A 16,881-nucleotide genomic window follows, 5' to 3' on the forward strand; every position below is an offset into this window, starting at 1 on the left:
TTGACTTTGTTATTTCAGAGATACAGCAGTTTTGAGTTGATTTAATTGGTGATATGTAGTTTACCCTGACTAGCTTCAGGTACAAATGGAGCTGTTCATAAGCAGAGTTTTAAATGTTAAAGTCATCATTGGTCTTTTGTTTGTTTGTTTATTGTCACGTGTACCGGGATACAGTGAAAAGTATTTTACTGCGAGCAGCTCAAACAGATCATTTAGTACATGAAAATAAAAATAAAAGGGCAACACAAGTTCCACAATGTAAATATATGGACACCGGCATCGGGTGAAGCATACAGTGTAGTATTAATCAGGTCAGTCCAAAAGAGGGTCGTTTAGAAGTCTGGTAACAGCGGGGAAGAAGCTTGTTTTTGAATCTGTTTGTGTGTGTTCTCGGATTTTTGTATTTCCTGCCCCTTGGAAGATGTTGGGAAGAGTGAGTAAAGAGGGTTCTTTGATTATGCTGCCTGCTTTCCGAAGGCTAACTTCCACCTATGGTGTGAAGGCCTGATATTTGATGGTTTATCTGAAGTATTCTTAATGTTTAGAATAACTTTGTTGCCTTGTGCTCGTGAATGACTCGTGTGTTTTAGAAAAGAGTGATTTGAGTTTTAAAAAACGGTCTTGCACCTCTTGTCCACTAGATTTCTGCAATTGTATGTGTAATTTGCAGAATGTTTAATTTTTATATATTTCTAAAATCTTAGTGGTTTCCAATCTGATGTCCCCAGATCTGTCCTTGGATTGGTCCAGTGACTGACTGACTGATTGGATTTGATGTGTTTCTGTCTGCAGGAATATGAAGCTGCCGTGGAGCAACTAAAAAGCGACCAGATCAAAGTACAGGGAGAAGAGAAGCGGAAAACGTTGGCTGAAGAAACAAGGCAGCACCAGGCAGTAAGTTTTTGCACCAATAATAGTAATTTTTCCATGGAATCCTGCGATTGGATGCCTAAAATGAATGGACTGCAGCTTGTGCCTATGAGTTACTGATTTTTTCTATTCCAAGTGGAGGCAGGTTGGGTATCCCTCAGCAAGCCTGGGGTTCAGAAGGCAGGCACCCTGGATCATTGGTGCTTGGCGCCTTGATAAGAGTAAAGACACAATTCAGAGAAAACCGGGAGCAGATTATATCACTGTCTGGGAGCAGTCTCATCATTCCCTGCGCTTAGGCAAATGCATGATGTGAACTTGAAAGGGAGAAGATAAACTTGTGGGATCATTTTGTCACTGGCTGTAATATGGTGGCAGCAAAATTCTGTGCCCATGTAATTGACATTTGATATTCCTCTGGATATAAAGATCAAGCTTTAAATTTAGGAGTTCAAACTAAATAGTGGATGTTATCAAATGGCCTAATCCCCTGGTGATATGATCACTTCCATCGGATTGGGATTTAACTATTTAAAAATAAATTTAGAGTACCCAATTCTTTTTTCCAAAGAGGGGGCAATTTAGCATGACCAGTTCACCTATCCTGCACTTTTTTGGGTTGTGGGGGTGAGACCCGCACAGACACTGAGAGAATGTACAAACTGCACACGGACAGTGAGCCGGGATCGAACCCGAGTCCTTGATGCGTGAGGCAGAAGTGCTAAACACTGCATCACAGTGCTGCCCAGGGATTTATCTTGATATTGATCCAACCTTTCTATGATAGGCTGTTCCTGTAACTGTCAGAAATTGGTAAAGTTTCAAATTCGCTCACTAATTTTGGCACCTTTGTTTTGCAGCGAGCTCAGTATCAGGACAAACTAGCAAGACAACGGTATGATGATCAACTCCGCCAGCAGGTAAGTACCATGGAGCTTTGGACAGTTTTGTTGCATGGTGACAGAAGAATTGGTGGTTTTCTTTCCAATGGCCTGGAGGTGTAGACAAACCTCTGAAACCTTTTGTTCTTTCTGAATATAGAATCAAGAGTGAGTAGTGGCTTACATCGAAGGGAACGCAGAAGTCTTTTATAGACATGCAATAGTAAAATGATAGTTGGAGGAAGGGTGGGAATAATTAGAGATCAAATGAGGGCAAAAAGCACGGATGAGGAACTAAATGGGCATTTTGTACCAAACAAGAAGCTGCTGCAAGGTAGCAGTAAAGCAGAAGGCAGTAATGATATTGGACAGCATAAAAATAAATAGAGGTTATACTTAAAAGATGGAAGCCCTTAAAAAACAAAAGCCTCTTGATCCAGATAGGTTACATCCTAGTTTACAGAGGGATGTAAAGAAGGAAGATATGGCCAGAGCCTCTTCAGTGTTCCAACGTTCTTTGGATATGGGATGGCACCAGGAGATGAGAGAATTGCAAATACAACACTCTTGTTTAACAAAGAGGGAAGGGATAAACCCAGCAACTGCAAGCCAGTTTGCTGATGTTTGTGTATGGGAGAGTTTCATCTAATTTACAGTGCAGAAGGAGGCCATTCGGCCCATCGAGTCTGCACCGGCTCTTGGAAAGAGCACCCCACCCAAGGTCGACACCTCCACCCTATCCCCATAACCCAGTAACCCCACCCAACACTAAGGGCAATTTTGGACACTAAGGGCAATTTATCATGCCCAATCCACCTAACCTGCACATCTTTGGACTGTGGGAGGAAACCGGAGCACCCGGAGGAAACCCACGCACACACGGGGAGGATGTGCAGACTCCGCACAGACAGTGACCCAAGCCGGAATAGAACCTGGGACCCTGGAGCTGTGAGGCAATTGTGCTATCCACAATGCTAACGTGCTGCCCATAGTTTAGAGACAATAATCCAGGACACAATTAATTGACAGTAGGAGAAAGTCAGTGCAGATTTGTTAAAAGCAGATCATGTTTGACTAACATCATCAAGTTCTTTGAACTAATAGAGAGGGCTTATGGAGACAGTGACATGAGTATGTGGACTTTTAAAGGACGTTTAGTAAACTACCACATTATAGGCTTATTAACAAAATTAAAGTCCATGGGATAAAAGGGATGGTCATGGATACAAAATTGGTAAAGCGGGAGAAAGCAGAGAGTAGTGTTGAACACTTGTTTTTCAGACCAGAAGGAGCTATATTGTATTGCGCCCCAGTTCTCTGTAATTAGAACCACAGCTCTTCTAATGATCTGGACTTCGGTATACAAAACACGATTTCAAATTTTGCAGGTGGTGCAAAACCCAGAAATGTAAATAATGAGGATTGTAACAGACTTTAGGGACCATAGACAGACTGGAGAAATAGGCAAACACATGACAGATGAAATTTAATTTCAGGAAAGCTGAAGTGATGCACATTTTGAGGGTGAGGGAATTGAGAGGCCATATAAATTAAATGATAACTGTGTTCAGAAATGTTTGACAATGGCAGGATAAGTTGAGAGGGTGAGTGGGATGTGTGATTGCATTAATAGAGGCATAAAGTGCAAAAGTGAGGGGACGAGGCTAAATCCCTGTGAAACACTGGTTGGACCTCTGCTGGGTTATTGGGTAACAGACCTCAAAAAAGGGAGTCAAGTCTTTGGTAGAGGGTGCACAAGAGATTTACTAAAATGGTGCTGGTGATGAGGGACTGGAGAAGCTGGAGTTGTTCTCCTTAGTGCAGCAAAGGTTAAGACGAGATTTGATAGAGGTGTTCAAAATGGTGAATGGGTTTTAAGAGGGTACATAAGAGACTTACTGGCAGAAAGGTTAATAACAAGAGTCACACCTATGAGGTCTTTGGCAGAAGAGCCAGAGGCAACACAGGGAAACGTTTTGTTTTACACAGCAACTTGTTATTTGAAATGCCCTATCTTGAAGGGCAGTAGAACCTGTTTGGAACTAGCTTTCAGATGAGTATTTGTTAAATAATTGAAAGGGGAAATCTGCAAGGCTTTGGGGAAGGAGTACAGGAATGGGACTAATTGGATAATTCCAATGAAGGGTAAATGGCCATTACTGTATCATTCTACGGTGCATGTTCTCCTCTCCATCTGACGCTCCTGACTCTAGGTGGGCTATATTTTTACAAATAAAAACCTGTTTGATCTCCCCCCCCCCCCCCCCCCCCCCCACACACACACACACACACACACACACACACACACACACACACAAGTTGTTGATTGTAGTGTCTGACTCCTGTTCCTGTTGAATTCAGATAACTAAACACCGGTCAAGAATGGAATCTTCCTGGCCTCTTGTGGCTCAGAGTTGCACATGGTGGTATAGTTGTGATCTTTGTGTGGCATAGCACAGCTAGGGCTGGTCAGGGCAGGCGGCCACTGAGCCACCAGCGTGCTGCAATCAGTCAACTTGTAAAGTCTTGCTTTGTAGAATGTACAACGTTAAAAGGAAGACCTATATTTATATAGTACCTTTCACAAGGTGCTTTACAGCCAATGAAGTACCATTTGAATTATAATCACATGTAATGTAAGAAATGGCAGACAGTATGCACACAGCAAGATCCCACAATTTGCAATTAAATAATCATCAGATCTGTTTTGGTGATGTTGATTGAGTAATAAATATGGGCCTGAACTTTGCGGTTCAAGATAGTGCTGTCAGATCTATTCCATTCAGCAGACAAAGCTTTCATTTCAATTTCACACCACAAATTCGACACCTCTGCCGATTGCAGGACTGCACTGAAGCAGCAAGCTAGCTTTTTATGCTCAAGTCTCTTGGAGGTGGGTCTTCAACCCGTAACCTGACTCCAAACTAGAGTTCTGCCAAATGAGCAGTGAGTAGCATGTCATGTGCTGCAGTACTGACTTCTGCCTGCAGAGGAGGCTCCCAACACTTCTCTTTCACTCTGAACAGGTTCCTGCGATGCACGCCTGGGACTGCAACCAAGTACTCTACGAGTCAGCTGAGTACGGTGCAGCACTGAAATCGGCAAACGGCTGCACGGTTCAGAATTAAGATAAGTTTGAGGAATGGAGCAGAAAGTGTGACACTAGATCAATTGGATTGCAATGATCATGTTAAAATGTGAATTGCTCTCAAGCTGCTGAAATCAGGACAACTAGGGATGGCCGATAAATGCTGGCCGTGCCACATTCCCAAGAATAAATTTTAAAAATATATATTTTACCCATCTTAATATGCATGAGGAAGGCCAGGTATCTATCATGAATGGTCAAATTATATATTAGCAATACATTATAGTTGCAAGCTGAAATGTCTCAATGCTCCACACAGTAAATGAAGTGACTAATTGATGCAGAAATAAGCATCATTGTTTCAAATTGTGATTATTCCTTGTTTTCTTTAGCAACTGTTGAATGAGGATAACTTGAGGAAACAAGAAGAATCTGTTTTGAAACAAGAATCTATGCGGAAAGGTAAATGTCCTTGGTAAATAATTTAATGTCTGGTTTAATATAACATTAAAAAGTTAAACTTTTTTGTTTAAAATTTAAATTAATCTTGAATCGGTTGCTGCTTTGTAAATTGAGTGTCTGGTGCAATGAGCTGAAGCAAATCCTAAGTGACCGGGTCCATTAAAGAGGATTGGGGTGTTTGGAGATAAATGAGCTGAGACCTGTTTACTGTTGAGATTAAGTTTGGATATCATTCTCAGCCGTAGAGGGAAGTTCTCGTAACGCAATAATCCTGCTTTCTTTTTCATTGTTCAGGTCTAGATCCTTATAGTTGCCACTCAGCTTTTTGCTAGGTGGAGCTTTGGGTTCCAGTTGTTTTTTACAATGAACCTACAGGCTATACACCATAATGGCTATTTTTTTTTTAAAATGTGGGCAGCAGTGGGTGGCTGTTCCCATATTGAAAAGTGTGTGAGATCAGAACACCTATATCTTGAGTTTTTAAACCAATATTAAAAATATTCACTGGCTTTGTAATCTTTTTACATTAAGATTTATTCATTCACAGCTGCAATTACATTTTCCTATCAACGTTGCCTCCTATTATTGCACCCATACCAGGTGGTCCTTGCACTTTGGCTTAATTGCCAGGACTGGTTCCGTTTTGAAAGGGGATCACTTCCAAAAATTGTGCTTTGGTGATTGCTGATGTGTTATCCGTGCTTTTAAATATGGTTGTGAAAGATTCTGCTACAAAGTAATGAGTCTGGTGTTTGAGTCAATCTTTATTTGAAAGTTTGTGACTTGTAGATTGGAATAGGGCTGTTCACTCGCCTCACATTCCATCAAGCTTTGACTGACACTGCCTGTTACTCTGTCCAGCGACTGGCACTTTCAGTTCCTTTGCCACTTCCCAGTTTAACATTTGCAGTGTCTCATTGGGGTAGTGGAAGGCACCGTTCTTCTGGATAACAAAGGGAAGTTTAAAAATTAAATTAAGGAAAGAGTAAAACTTTTTAGACCTTTGTGTCTGAAGGCAGAAGACATGGACATGATTCTCAATGAATGTTTTGAGTCTGCTTTACAGAACTGGGGTGCAATGCAGGCATTGTGGTTGAGGAAGAGTGTGAAATGATGGGTGTGGTAAGCTATTGAGTGAGGAAATATTGAGGGGGTTAGCATCTTTAAAAATGAATAAATCAGCAGGCCCAGATAAAATGTCTCTTAGGCTGCTGAGAGAAGCGAGGAGCAAACCAGTGACCAAGATTTTGTAGTCTTCTCTGGCTACAGGTGTGGTACCAGAGAATGGCTAACATTGTACTTTTGTTTAAAAAGGGTTAAGACAGAATGGTTATAGGTCAGTCATCTTAATTTCGATGGCTGTAAATTATTTGAAAGAATTTTGAGGGACAGTACTAATCGTCAATTAGAAAGGTACAGATGGGTACTTCCGGTGGCGGCTATGAAGGAGTAAATCGTACATTTGGTGGCTCCTGCTCTGGTCGGACTTTTGGTTCTTTCCCCCCGATCTTTTAACGGACTTGAAATGCAGAACGGATGTCAGTTGCAATTCTCTACTGAATTCCCACTTTGGTGCATGGAGAAAAGGATTAGAAATGTTCGTAAGGGCAGAAATAAGAAGACCGAGAAGACTTGGGCTATAGTTGCAACAGGGGACAGCATGGTGGGGGTGCGAACCTCTGGCTTGTCGACCCAGCAGTCTATGGAGCAGCTGATGCAAGTCATCAGGAAGGGCTTTGCTACACAGAGACAGGACTGCTTGGATCCGATGAAAGCATCGATTGAGCGGCTGGAGCTCAGGTTGAACGCCAAGGATCGGGCGATCCAGAAGGTGGAGAAGGCGCTGGCTGAGCAGGAGGAACATCAGACTGTGGTGGAGCTGGAGGTGGGGATGCTGAGGGACCAGCAAAAGAAGCTCCTGGAGAAGGTGGAGGACCTAGAGAATAGGTCCCGCCAGCAGAACCTAAGAATTGGCGGGCCCCCGGAGGGGTCCGAAGGAACGGACGCTGGGGCATACGTCACAGGCATGTTTGGGAAGCTGCTGGGGGACGGGGCATTCTCCCGGCCCTTGGAGGTGGACAGGGCTCACAGAGCACTCGCGAAGAAGCCGCGAATGGGAGATCCCCTGAGGGCTATGGAGGTGAGATTCCACAGGTTCTCGGATGAGGAGCGCATTCTGCAGTGGGCCAAGCAGACACGGAGCTGTAAGTGGGACAAGAGCATCTTGGTTTACCAAGACCTGAGTGTGCAGGTGGCCAGGAGGAGAGCAGGCTTTAATCAGATCAGGGCAAACCTTTTCAAGAAAACGGTGAAGTTTGGACTGTTATACCCAGCCTGTCTCTGGGTCACGCACGAGGATCAGCACTTTTACTTTGAGTCGCCTGAGGACGCGTTGGATTTTGCAAGAAAGAAAGGGCTGACGAAGGACTGATAACTTTTTGAACTTGGCTGCAACGTTCGTGTTTCTGTTTTGTTTCTCTGTTTTTGTAAAAGGTTTTTCGGTTTGCTTGGAACCAGCAGTAGAGCTGGGTGAGTTTAGGTTTTCATTTGCACGGTTGGGGGATGGAGGTGTACTAGTTTTGATCTTGGTGTTTTTCTGTTGGGCAATTGTGTGGGGATTGTTTTATGTTGGAGTTTGTTTGCCTGCGTGGGGGGGGGGGGGGGGGAACAATAGGTGGGAGACTATCTGGCGCCGGGGATGGGGGCCAGCTGGGTGAGCTAGCTCTCGGAAGCTCAGTGGGGGGTGTGCATATTTTGGTTTAGGAAAGGGATTGGGTTGTTGCTGGGGGTGGGGAGGGGTGAATGTTCTGCTGGCGAGGGAGGGACTTGGGCTGAGGGACAGAGAGAGGGGCGGTGGCTCCCTGGGGATGGACCAGTGGAGGCGTGGATCACGGGCTGGTGGCGGGCCTAAAAAAGGGGATGGCTGATCGGCGGAGGGGGGTTGGGGGAGGCAGGCAATGAGCCCCCCAACTAGGCTGATCGCCTGGAATGTTCGAGGGTTAAATGGGCCGGTCAAAAGGGCACGATTGTTCGCGCACCTTAGGGGATTGAAGGTGGACGTGGTGATGTTGCAGGAGACGCACCTTAAAGTAACGGACCAGGTTAGACTGAGGAAAGGCTGGGTTAGCCAGGTGTTTCACTCAGGACTAGATTCAAAGACCAGAGGGGTCACGATACCGATTAATAAGCGGGTGGTGTTTGAGGCGGGTAGAATAGTCTCGGATGTGGGAGGTTGGTACATTATGGTTAGTGGGAAACTGGCGGGGGTGCAGGTGGTATTAATAAATGTGTATGCGCCAAATTGGGATGATGTGGAGTTTATAAAGAGGATGCTGGGGAAGATACCGGACCTGGACTCGCACAAGTCGGTAATGGAAGGGGACTTCAACACAGTTATGGACCCTGGCTTAGACCGGTCATGCTCGAAAACCGCCAAAATTTCCGGGAACGCCGGTCCGACACCCTCCCGTGATTCTCCCAAGCGGCGGGAACGGCCCGGTCGAGTTTCGCAGGCCGGAAAATCGGCGGAGAGACCCAAAATGGCGATTCTCCGGAACCCCCGCTATTCTGAGGCCCGGTCAAAACGGCGGGTTCCCCCCGGCGCGTCCACACCTGGTCGCTGCAGTTGTGGGCGGTGCGTGAACGCTGGGGGGGCGAGGGGGGATCCTGCACCGGGCTTCACCTGCAATGTGGGGTGGCCCGCAATCGGTGCCCACCGATCGTCGGGCCGTCCTATCTGAAGGAGGACCTCCTTCCTTCCGCGGCCCCGCAAGATCCGTCCCCCATCTTCTTGCGGGGCGGATTTGGACAGGACGGCAACCACGCATGCGCGGATGACGTCCGTTATGCGGCGCCGCCCGCATCTATGTGGCGCCGCTTTTACGCGGGCGACAAGGCCTGGCGCGGGTAGATGACGCGGCCCCGATACTGGCCCATTGTCAGGGCTTGAATCGGTCGGGACCGGGGCCTTCATGACGGCGTTCACGCCGGCGCGGCCACTTCGGCATGGGAGTGGAGAATCCCGCCCCTTGAGAGCACATGTCCACAAATCCATGAAGGCGGCAGGAGACGTAGAGACGGGATACTTTTTATTAACCAATCATAGAATATAAATGCAGGCGGTTATGCCAGAACTGCACAAACCACTAGTTAAGCCAACCATTTTACAAGAAGGATGTGATCACACCAGAGAAGGTACGGAGAATATTTACAAGGATGTTGCCAGGACTGGAGAATTTTAACTCTGAAGAAAGATGGAATAGGCTGAGATTCTTTCTTTGGGATAGGGGCAGCTAGTGGGTGCTTGAATTAAGGGGCCTAGGTAGGATCTATTTACCTTGGGCAGAGAGGTCAATATCCAGGGGGGTGGGGGCATGGATTTAAAGTAATTGAGCTAAGGATTCGAGGGGAGTTGAAGAGAAAGTATTTCAGGTGATGGATTCTGGACCTCAGTGCCTGAAAGAGTGCTAGAGACAGATACCATGACGACGTTTAAAAAGGGCTTGAATACATGCTCAAATTGCCACAACTTTCTAGATTACAGACCAAGAACTGGAAAGTGAATTTTGCCGAATTGCTCAGTTCCCGTCATCAGAGACAAAATGGGCTGAATGACCTTCTTCCGTGTCATCGATTTCTATGTTTATTTCTATAGTGCTGATAGATCCTGACTAATAATAGTATCCCTCATCAAGGACTTTGTCTTTACTGAATAGCTAAATATTCAATCCCCAAACCGTGGTGAAAGATATTGTTCTGATTTATAATTCTTTCCCCCGTGTAGCCACTATTGAACATGAGATGGAGCTCCGACACAAGAATGAGATGCTTCGAATTGAAGCTGAAGCCAAGGCCCGTGCCAAGGTTGAGCGAGAGAATGCTGATCTGATCAGAGAGCAGATCCGGTTGAAAGCTGCAGAGCATCGCCAGACCGTCCTTGATTCTATTAAGTAAGTGTTGGGTAGAAGGAAATGTCGATTTTAGTCAATAAAGTGGGACCTAGTCTCTTCCTTCCCTGCCAAACCATCGCATCATTCTCCTTCCTATCAATGTCGGGGCCTTGTTTTATCTGCTCTCTTTAGTATATACAGCCAACCAAGGTGCAGTGACATTTCACAGAGTAATAGAAATGTCCTCAAATGGATGATAATGATAGTAATTAAAACGCTTGGCATTGAATTGCCTAATGTAGGCCCGAGTGACTCATTGTTTGTTGAAGAAATTGATGCTTCCCAGGCACATAATGTTTTAGTGTTACATTGTGATGGCAATCCCATGGTTCTGCCACGTTCTCATTTCAAGAAAAGCTGCTGATAGCTAATACACCTTTGCATCCATAGCCTTCTTTTATACTGAACCAGAGTTCCCCTCACTGGCAGTTTATTGGTCAAGAGTCCGTGTTTACTAGTACCTACAATTCCTTGCCTAGGTGATATGAAATAGGTTGGGATCAAAATATGTGAATTCTTTGAAGTCTGTTCGGGGTTCTTGGGACCAACTTCTTAAGCCTGGCTCTTGTCACGCGAAATAAGCTATTTTTAAGAATTAATTTAAGGGATGTGGGCTTGGCTGGCTAGGTCAGCATTTCTTGTCCATTCCTAATTAAAATAAGGGGCGGGCAATAAATGCTGGCTGAGCCAGCAAAGCCCACATTCCTTGAATATCGTGTGAACCTGGGTCCCTAGAATGTTTGGGTCGACTTTCGCATTCTGAGTGTATAACTATGAACAGCACGCTGTTCCCGGCATGCCTCTGCGCTCCCTGCAGTGGGAAATCCTCCTTGTTCTCTGTTGCCACTTTCTCTTGGAATTTATTTTTACGTAGAAGTCTGCAGCACCATAACAGGCCACCCGGACCAACAGGTCAATGCTGGTGTTAGTGCTTCATATGAACCTCCTCCAATCTTGCTTCATCTCACCCTCAGCTTTTTTGACAATTTGTTTGCAGGCACAAATAGCTCAGCTAGTTAAGACATTGAATAACCATCATGCAATCATAGATTATCATAGAATTTACAGTGCAGAAGGAGGCCATTCGGCCCATCGAATCTGCACCGGCTCTTGGAAAGAGCACCCTATCCAATGTCAACACCTCCACGCTATCCCCATAACCCAGTAACCCCACCCAACACTAAGGGCAATTTTGGACACTAAGGGCAATTTATTATGGCCAATCCACCTAACCTGCACATCTTTGGACTGGGAGGAAACCGGAGCACCCGGAGGAAACCCACGCACACACAGGGAGGATGTGCAGACTCCGCACAGACAGTGACCCAAGCCGGAATCGAACCTGGGACCCTGGAGCTGTGAAGCAATTATGCTACACACAATGCTCCCGTGCTGCGTACCGTGCAATCACAGTGCTTGCACCAGGATTTTAGGAAAGTATACTATTGTGAGGCACACAGGCATAATTACTGGTACATTTTAAATTAGAAGCTTTTAAAATTAAAATGTATACAAAGATTTCCTTAAGGTTCACTGCATTGGGTTTTCCCACAAACTAAGAGAGCTGGGGATTAAGGTCAAGATTTGTTCCGTTTGTAAAAATGAAAAATTCTCACCTGAAAATATAGGAGCAGAAGTTTAACAGAAGCTGACACACACGTATAATGGGGTCGGTTTCTTGCTGTATAATCAGATTGAATTTTTGATTGAGTCGTTTTGAAATGGGATGGATGAGTCAATTTTTGATCCTTGTCCATCCTTAGCCAGTGTGTGGTATAACGCAATCCCTGTCCCAAAAGCTTTTATCTGTATCCTGTGCTGTTTTTTTCCCTTCCCCAAGAGGCTCTGTGACTGTATTTCCACTTCTGTGCAGCTGCTCGTGATGTTTTGAGGTATGGTGACTGCTCTACTTTCTTCTTTCACTCAGGACAGCTGGTGCAGTGTTTGGGGAAGGATTCCATGCCTTCGTTTCTGACTGGGACAAAGTGACAGCTACAGTAAGTAAGAAGGAAAGATGCAGTATCCTCCAAGCACTTGTCAGACCTGTAGGGTAGCAATGAACACAGAAAAGAAAATTATTTTAAGTTCTGTTGTTAGGTTGATTAAGTGTTTGCACTAAAGCTGTACAGCGCATTGGTTTGGGTATTTGGTTCAGTTTTGATCAAGGCGGGCTAAACGTTAAAGCTCCAGAGTCTGTGCAGTGAAGGGCCACGAGATTGGTGTTGATATCAAAGGATTAAGCGTTTTGGAGACTGGAGAAACCATGTAACTTGAGCTTTGAAAGGAAATGAGGGGAAAATTTGTAGACGTTCACAGGATAAGGGGAGACACGGTGGCACAGTGGTTAGCAGCGCCAGGGACCCGGGTTCAATTCCAGCCAAGGGTGATTGTGTGGAGTTTGCACTTTCTCTCCTTGTCTGCGTGGGAATTCCTCCGGGTGCTTTGGTTTCCTCCCACAGTCCAAAGATGTGCAGGTTAGGTGGGGTTACGGGGATAGTGCAGGGGAGTGTGTCCACGTAGGGTCGGTGCAGACTCGGTGGACCGAATGGCCTCCTTCTGCACTGTAGGTGAATTCTATGGTTCCAGAAGTGGGATTGATGAGATAAATCCGGACCATTTTTGTCAGTATGCCACAGTATTAGAACCTGTGAAAGTAGGTTAACACTGGTGAAAGGAACGGGTAAGTCAGATTTATGTAGTTTTATATAGAATTTACAGTGCAGAAGGAGGCCATTCAGCCCATCGAGTCTGCACCGGCTCTTGGAAAGAGCACCCTACCCAAGACCACACCTCCACCCTATCCCCATAACCCAGTAACCCCACCCAACACGAAGGGCAATTTAGCATGGGCAATCCACCTAACCTGCACATCTTTGGACTGTGGGAGGAAACCGGAGCACCCGGAGGAAACCCTCACACACACACTGGGAGAACGTGCAGACTCCGCACAGACAGTGACCCAAGCCGGGAATCAAGCCTAGGAGCTGTGAAGCAATTGTGCTAACCACTATGCTACCGTGCTGCCCTTTTTCTGAGGTGAGGAATTCCGCATTCCTGCAGGAACAGTAGGTCGGCTTTCACGTTTGCTAAGTAGTTGAGTGTGGCTACACACCGCGAAGTATCTTTAATGCTTCGCACATTAATAGATGCAAGATATTGGGAACAATTTTACACAAGGAAATCAGTGGCATGTTGGGTGGTTTTCTGGTAGGCTAATGAAGACAAAGCTTCTGGAATCTCTCGAGAAATATTTAGAAGATGTGAGGGAACGTTGCTTGTTTTATTTCATACCGATGAACTAAAATAGGCAAAATGCCTCCTTCTTCTGTACCTTTATTGTGATCTAGGGCTGCATTTCCATGGATGCAATATCACATTTCAAGCATCAGAGGGTGCCAATACTAATGGAAAGCCCTGTGAAGGTTGACTAAATATTGTAGTGAGGGACAAGATCAGATGTGACCGCATCAATAACTCAACCAATTTAAGAGAATCACCTTTTGACGTCTTATGGCACATAAGAACAGGGATAGGCCCTCTGGTCACTTCAACCATTCAGTGCGATTGTGTCTAATCTTTTGAATTACCTTTGTCTATACCCCTTGATCATAAAATCCCCACAGTGCAGAAGGAGGCCATTCGGCCCATCGAGTCTGCACCGACCCTCCAAAAGAGCCCCCCACCCAGGCCCACTCCCCCACCCCACCCCCATATCTTCACCTAACCGTTGGATACTAAGGGGCAATTTATCATGGCTAATCCACCTAACCTGCTCATCTTTGGACTGTGGGAGGAAACCGGAGCACCTGGAGAAAACCCACGCAAACATGGGGAGAATGTGCAGACTCCACACAGTCATCCAAGGTCGGAATTGAACCCGGGTCCTTGGTGCTGAGAGACAGATGTGCTAACCATCGTGCTGCCCATGTTACATGATGCCTCTCGTTAACAAAAATCTAATCTGTCTTAAGCTAACAACTGACCCAGTGTTAATGCTGTTTGCAGAAGAGAGTCCTATGCTCGTTCTTTGTTTAGTGACTTTCTATCCTTATGGCCGAGTGCCATGTACTGTCAAAGCATTGAGTTTGTTTTGTTACTGAAACTTTTGGGTTTGTATTTTCAAACTGTTGAGCTGAGATGTATTACAGGTTTTAATTGGCAACTCCTAAGGGTTAAAAATGAGCTGACCCTGCAGGTGGCTGGTTTCTTATTTGTTTATTGCTTGAGTCTTACGCAAGTGCTGACTGGGAATTTAATAGTTCAAAGTGCACAGTTAATGGGTAATCGGATTTGTGGCACCCCCTGTTAAGAGAGAGTCTCTGACTGAAGAAGTTGAGTGAGATGGTGAAGCTGATTCTTCATGCAGCAATTGGATGTTCAGGGATGAGTGTGCAATTCTGAGATGTTCAGCAAAGGGGGCTTTCCCTTTTTCGAAAGGAAGAAGCTCGAGATCCCATATCAAGACTTGTTCAGTTCACGATGCCTGACAAACCACTTGATCACTTCCATTTTGTACATGGGACCTTGCCTGGCTTGGCCTCCGTTCTTTGGCAACAAAATGTGTCCCCAGGCTGTCATGAACTCCGGGAATGGCTGATGCAGCAACCTTAGTTGGTTGAAGAAAAATGTGGATTTATTTTCCCATGATGTTCTGAATGGGCAGGAGGAAACGTTACCATAAGGTGCACGTGGTAATTGGTGACTATTGTTGAGGCTTTACTTAAATTTCTGTCTTCGATTCAAAGCCTCATAATATCCTCCTTTCTTGGATGCTAAATGTTACTGCTGGATTCTTGCTTTCACTTTTGCTGGAGATGAAGTTGTCTGTAGATGATCTGGAAGTAGTTCCCTTTGCCTGAATTACTGGTTGTACAACCGAATCAGCTGAAGGTTTGACATTTACATGGTATTTTTCAAACTGAAAACTTAGTATTGATTTATGACAGCTTTCGCTGTAAATTATATTGTGTTCTCTGTGTCCTCTGGGGTATAATTAGGAGAATGGGCTGTAAACCTCTCAGGAAAGACACAGTGATTGCCCTTGAATCTGGAACATGCTCTTTTGCTGCACATTAATATGACAATGTAGTAACCATCAGCTCCTTGGGGGTCTAGTGAAAATGGACTCACTTTAACAGATCTCCTCAGGGAGTTGTGCTGTAGTGTTGATCTGCCTTAAACCGTGAGATTCTGCAAGTGATGGCATTTGCTCATATTCATCTTGTGAAACTCCGCTACCTGCAAACCCCGTTCCCTTTCTGTCCCGTTTGACCATATTTGACAATTTTTTGATTTGATATTAGGGTTTTTCTTAAATGTTTTCTGTTGCTTCAGAATCTCTTAAAGGTTTGGAGTGATGATGTTAATTAATACTTCATTGAAATGAGTACAGTAAAAATATTTAAACAAAATAGTTGAAGTCCCAGACCTGTATAAACGCAGTTGGGACAGAGGTGGTAACAATCCACATGAGTACTTAATGTCAGGTCAGTTTGTTGTGAGGGGGCGAAGGAGGGGGGGTCTGAGCTTTACCCTCCAATTCCATCTAAATTCCAAGTATAGCTTGCCACCACCATCCACTGTTCCTGCAAGATTCTCACCATTTAAAATTAAGGCACGTTGCACCACCCCCAATTATTCAGTTCATTCTTCCCTGATACCATATGACTTCCCTGGTCTGCTTTCTCTTCACGGGCCTTTGAAGCCCAAGCTTGGTGTTGTCTAATCATTGGTTCACACCATCTATATTCTTTGAAGTTTTGCTGGTGCAATGCACCGTGTGACTTGGGCCGTTGCTCTTATTGAGGTTTCCTGCTGACTCTCGGTGCCTTCTAAATTCAGAATGTTTGGCGTCACTTCTTCAAAAATCCAGCTGTATAAATGTCAGAATAAACGTGGAATCTCTCGGAATCGATTAAGGGGGTGGAGGAGACGTACTTGATAGGCCATCCATCTGCCATGAGTGGAAGGGCAGTGGCTAGTGGAATATGGGGATGGCTTAGACTTTCATTCAATGATACATTCCCAAAGGAGAGGAAATAGCTGGACTGTGCACAATTGGATAGTTTGTACTTGCTTTGTAGAGTGATTTTAATGAGGGAGTAAAATCTATGATTGGATAGAGACCACATTTCTTTTGTAAAAATGTGCATATTAGCCAAATATGTGTTGTGAGTATTTAATATCTTTAAATATCCTCTGAGCTCATAATTGTGTCTGGGATGTGTTTGGAAATATTGCCTGCATGGTGTATAAGCTGAATAATTGTGCCATCCTCCCAGGCGATGGCTATAATCTCATGACCTGGTCTAATTTGTTTCTCTGACATTGTTTTGCTTTTAGGTGGCTGGGCTAACACTGCTGGCTGTTGGTGTTTACTCTGCCAAGAATGCTACGGGAGTTGCTGGACGATACATTGAGGCTCGGCTGGGAAAGCCTTCCCTGGTTCGGGATACATCCCGCATCACATTAGTGGAAGGATTGAAGCACCCAATCAAGGTAATGCAGCTTGTTGGAAAGACTTGGGAGCTTTGGTGATCTTTTAGAAAGTCCAGGCCTAGACTGATTCTCTAATGGAGAATGCTCTCTAATATCTGACTACTGAGGACCAGTTCCATTATGAAACCCAGCG

General features: G+C 45.0%; 1 protein-coding gene across 1 annotated transcript in view; it reads left to right on the forward strand.

Annotated features, from left to right (window-relative positions):
* atad3 (ATPase family AAA domain containing 3) overlaps positions 1-16,881 on the forward strand; it is a 64,324-nt gene that overhangs the window by 784 nt on the left and 46,659 nt on the right. The window contains exons 3-8 of the mRNA XM_072478242.1: positions 793-894; positions 1,731-1,790; positions 5,232-5,301; positions 10,085-10,250; positions 12,178-12,247; positions 16,593-16,748. Of these exons, the coding sequence (XP_072334343.1) occupies positions 793-894; positions 1,731-1,790; positions 5,232-5,301; positions 10,085-10,250; positions 12,178-12,247; positions 16,593-16,748 (624 nt within the window). The remainder of the gene's footprint in view (positions 1-792; positions 895-1,730; positions 1,791-5,231; positions 5,302-10,084; positions 10,251-12,177; positions 12,248-16,592; positions 16,749-16,881) is intronic.

Source organism: Scyliorhinus torazame, chromosome 16 (assembly GCF_047496885.1).
Source record: "Scyliorhinus torazame isolate Kashiwa2021f chromosome 16, sScyTor2.1, whole genome shotgun sequence".
Lineage (NCBI taxonomy): Eukaryota > Metazoa > Chordata > Chondrichthyes > Carcharhiniformes > Scyliorhinidae > Scyliorhinus > Scyliorhinus torazame.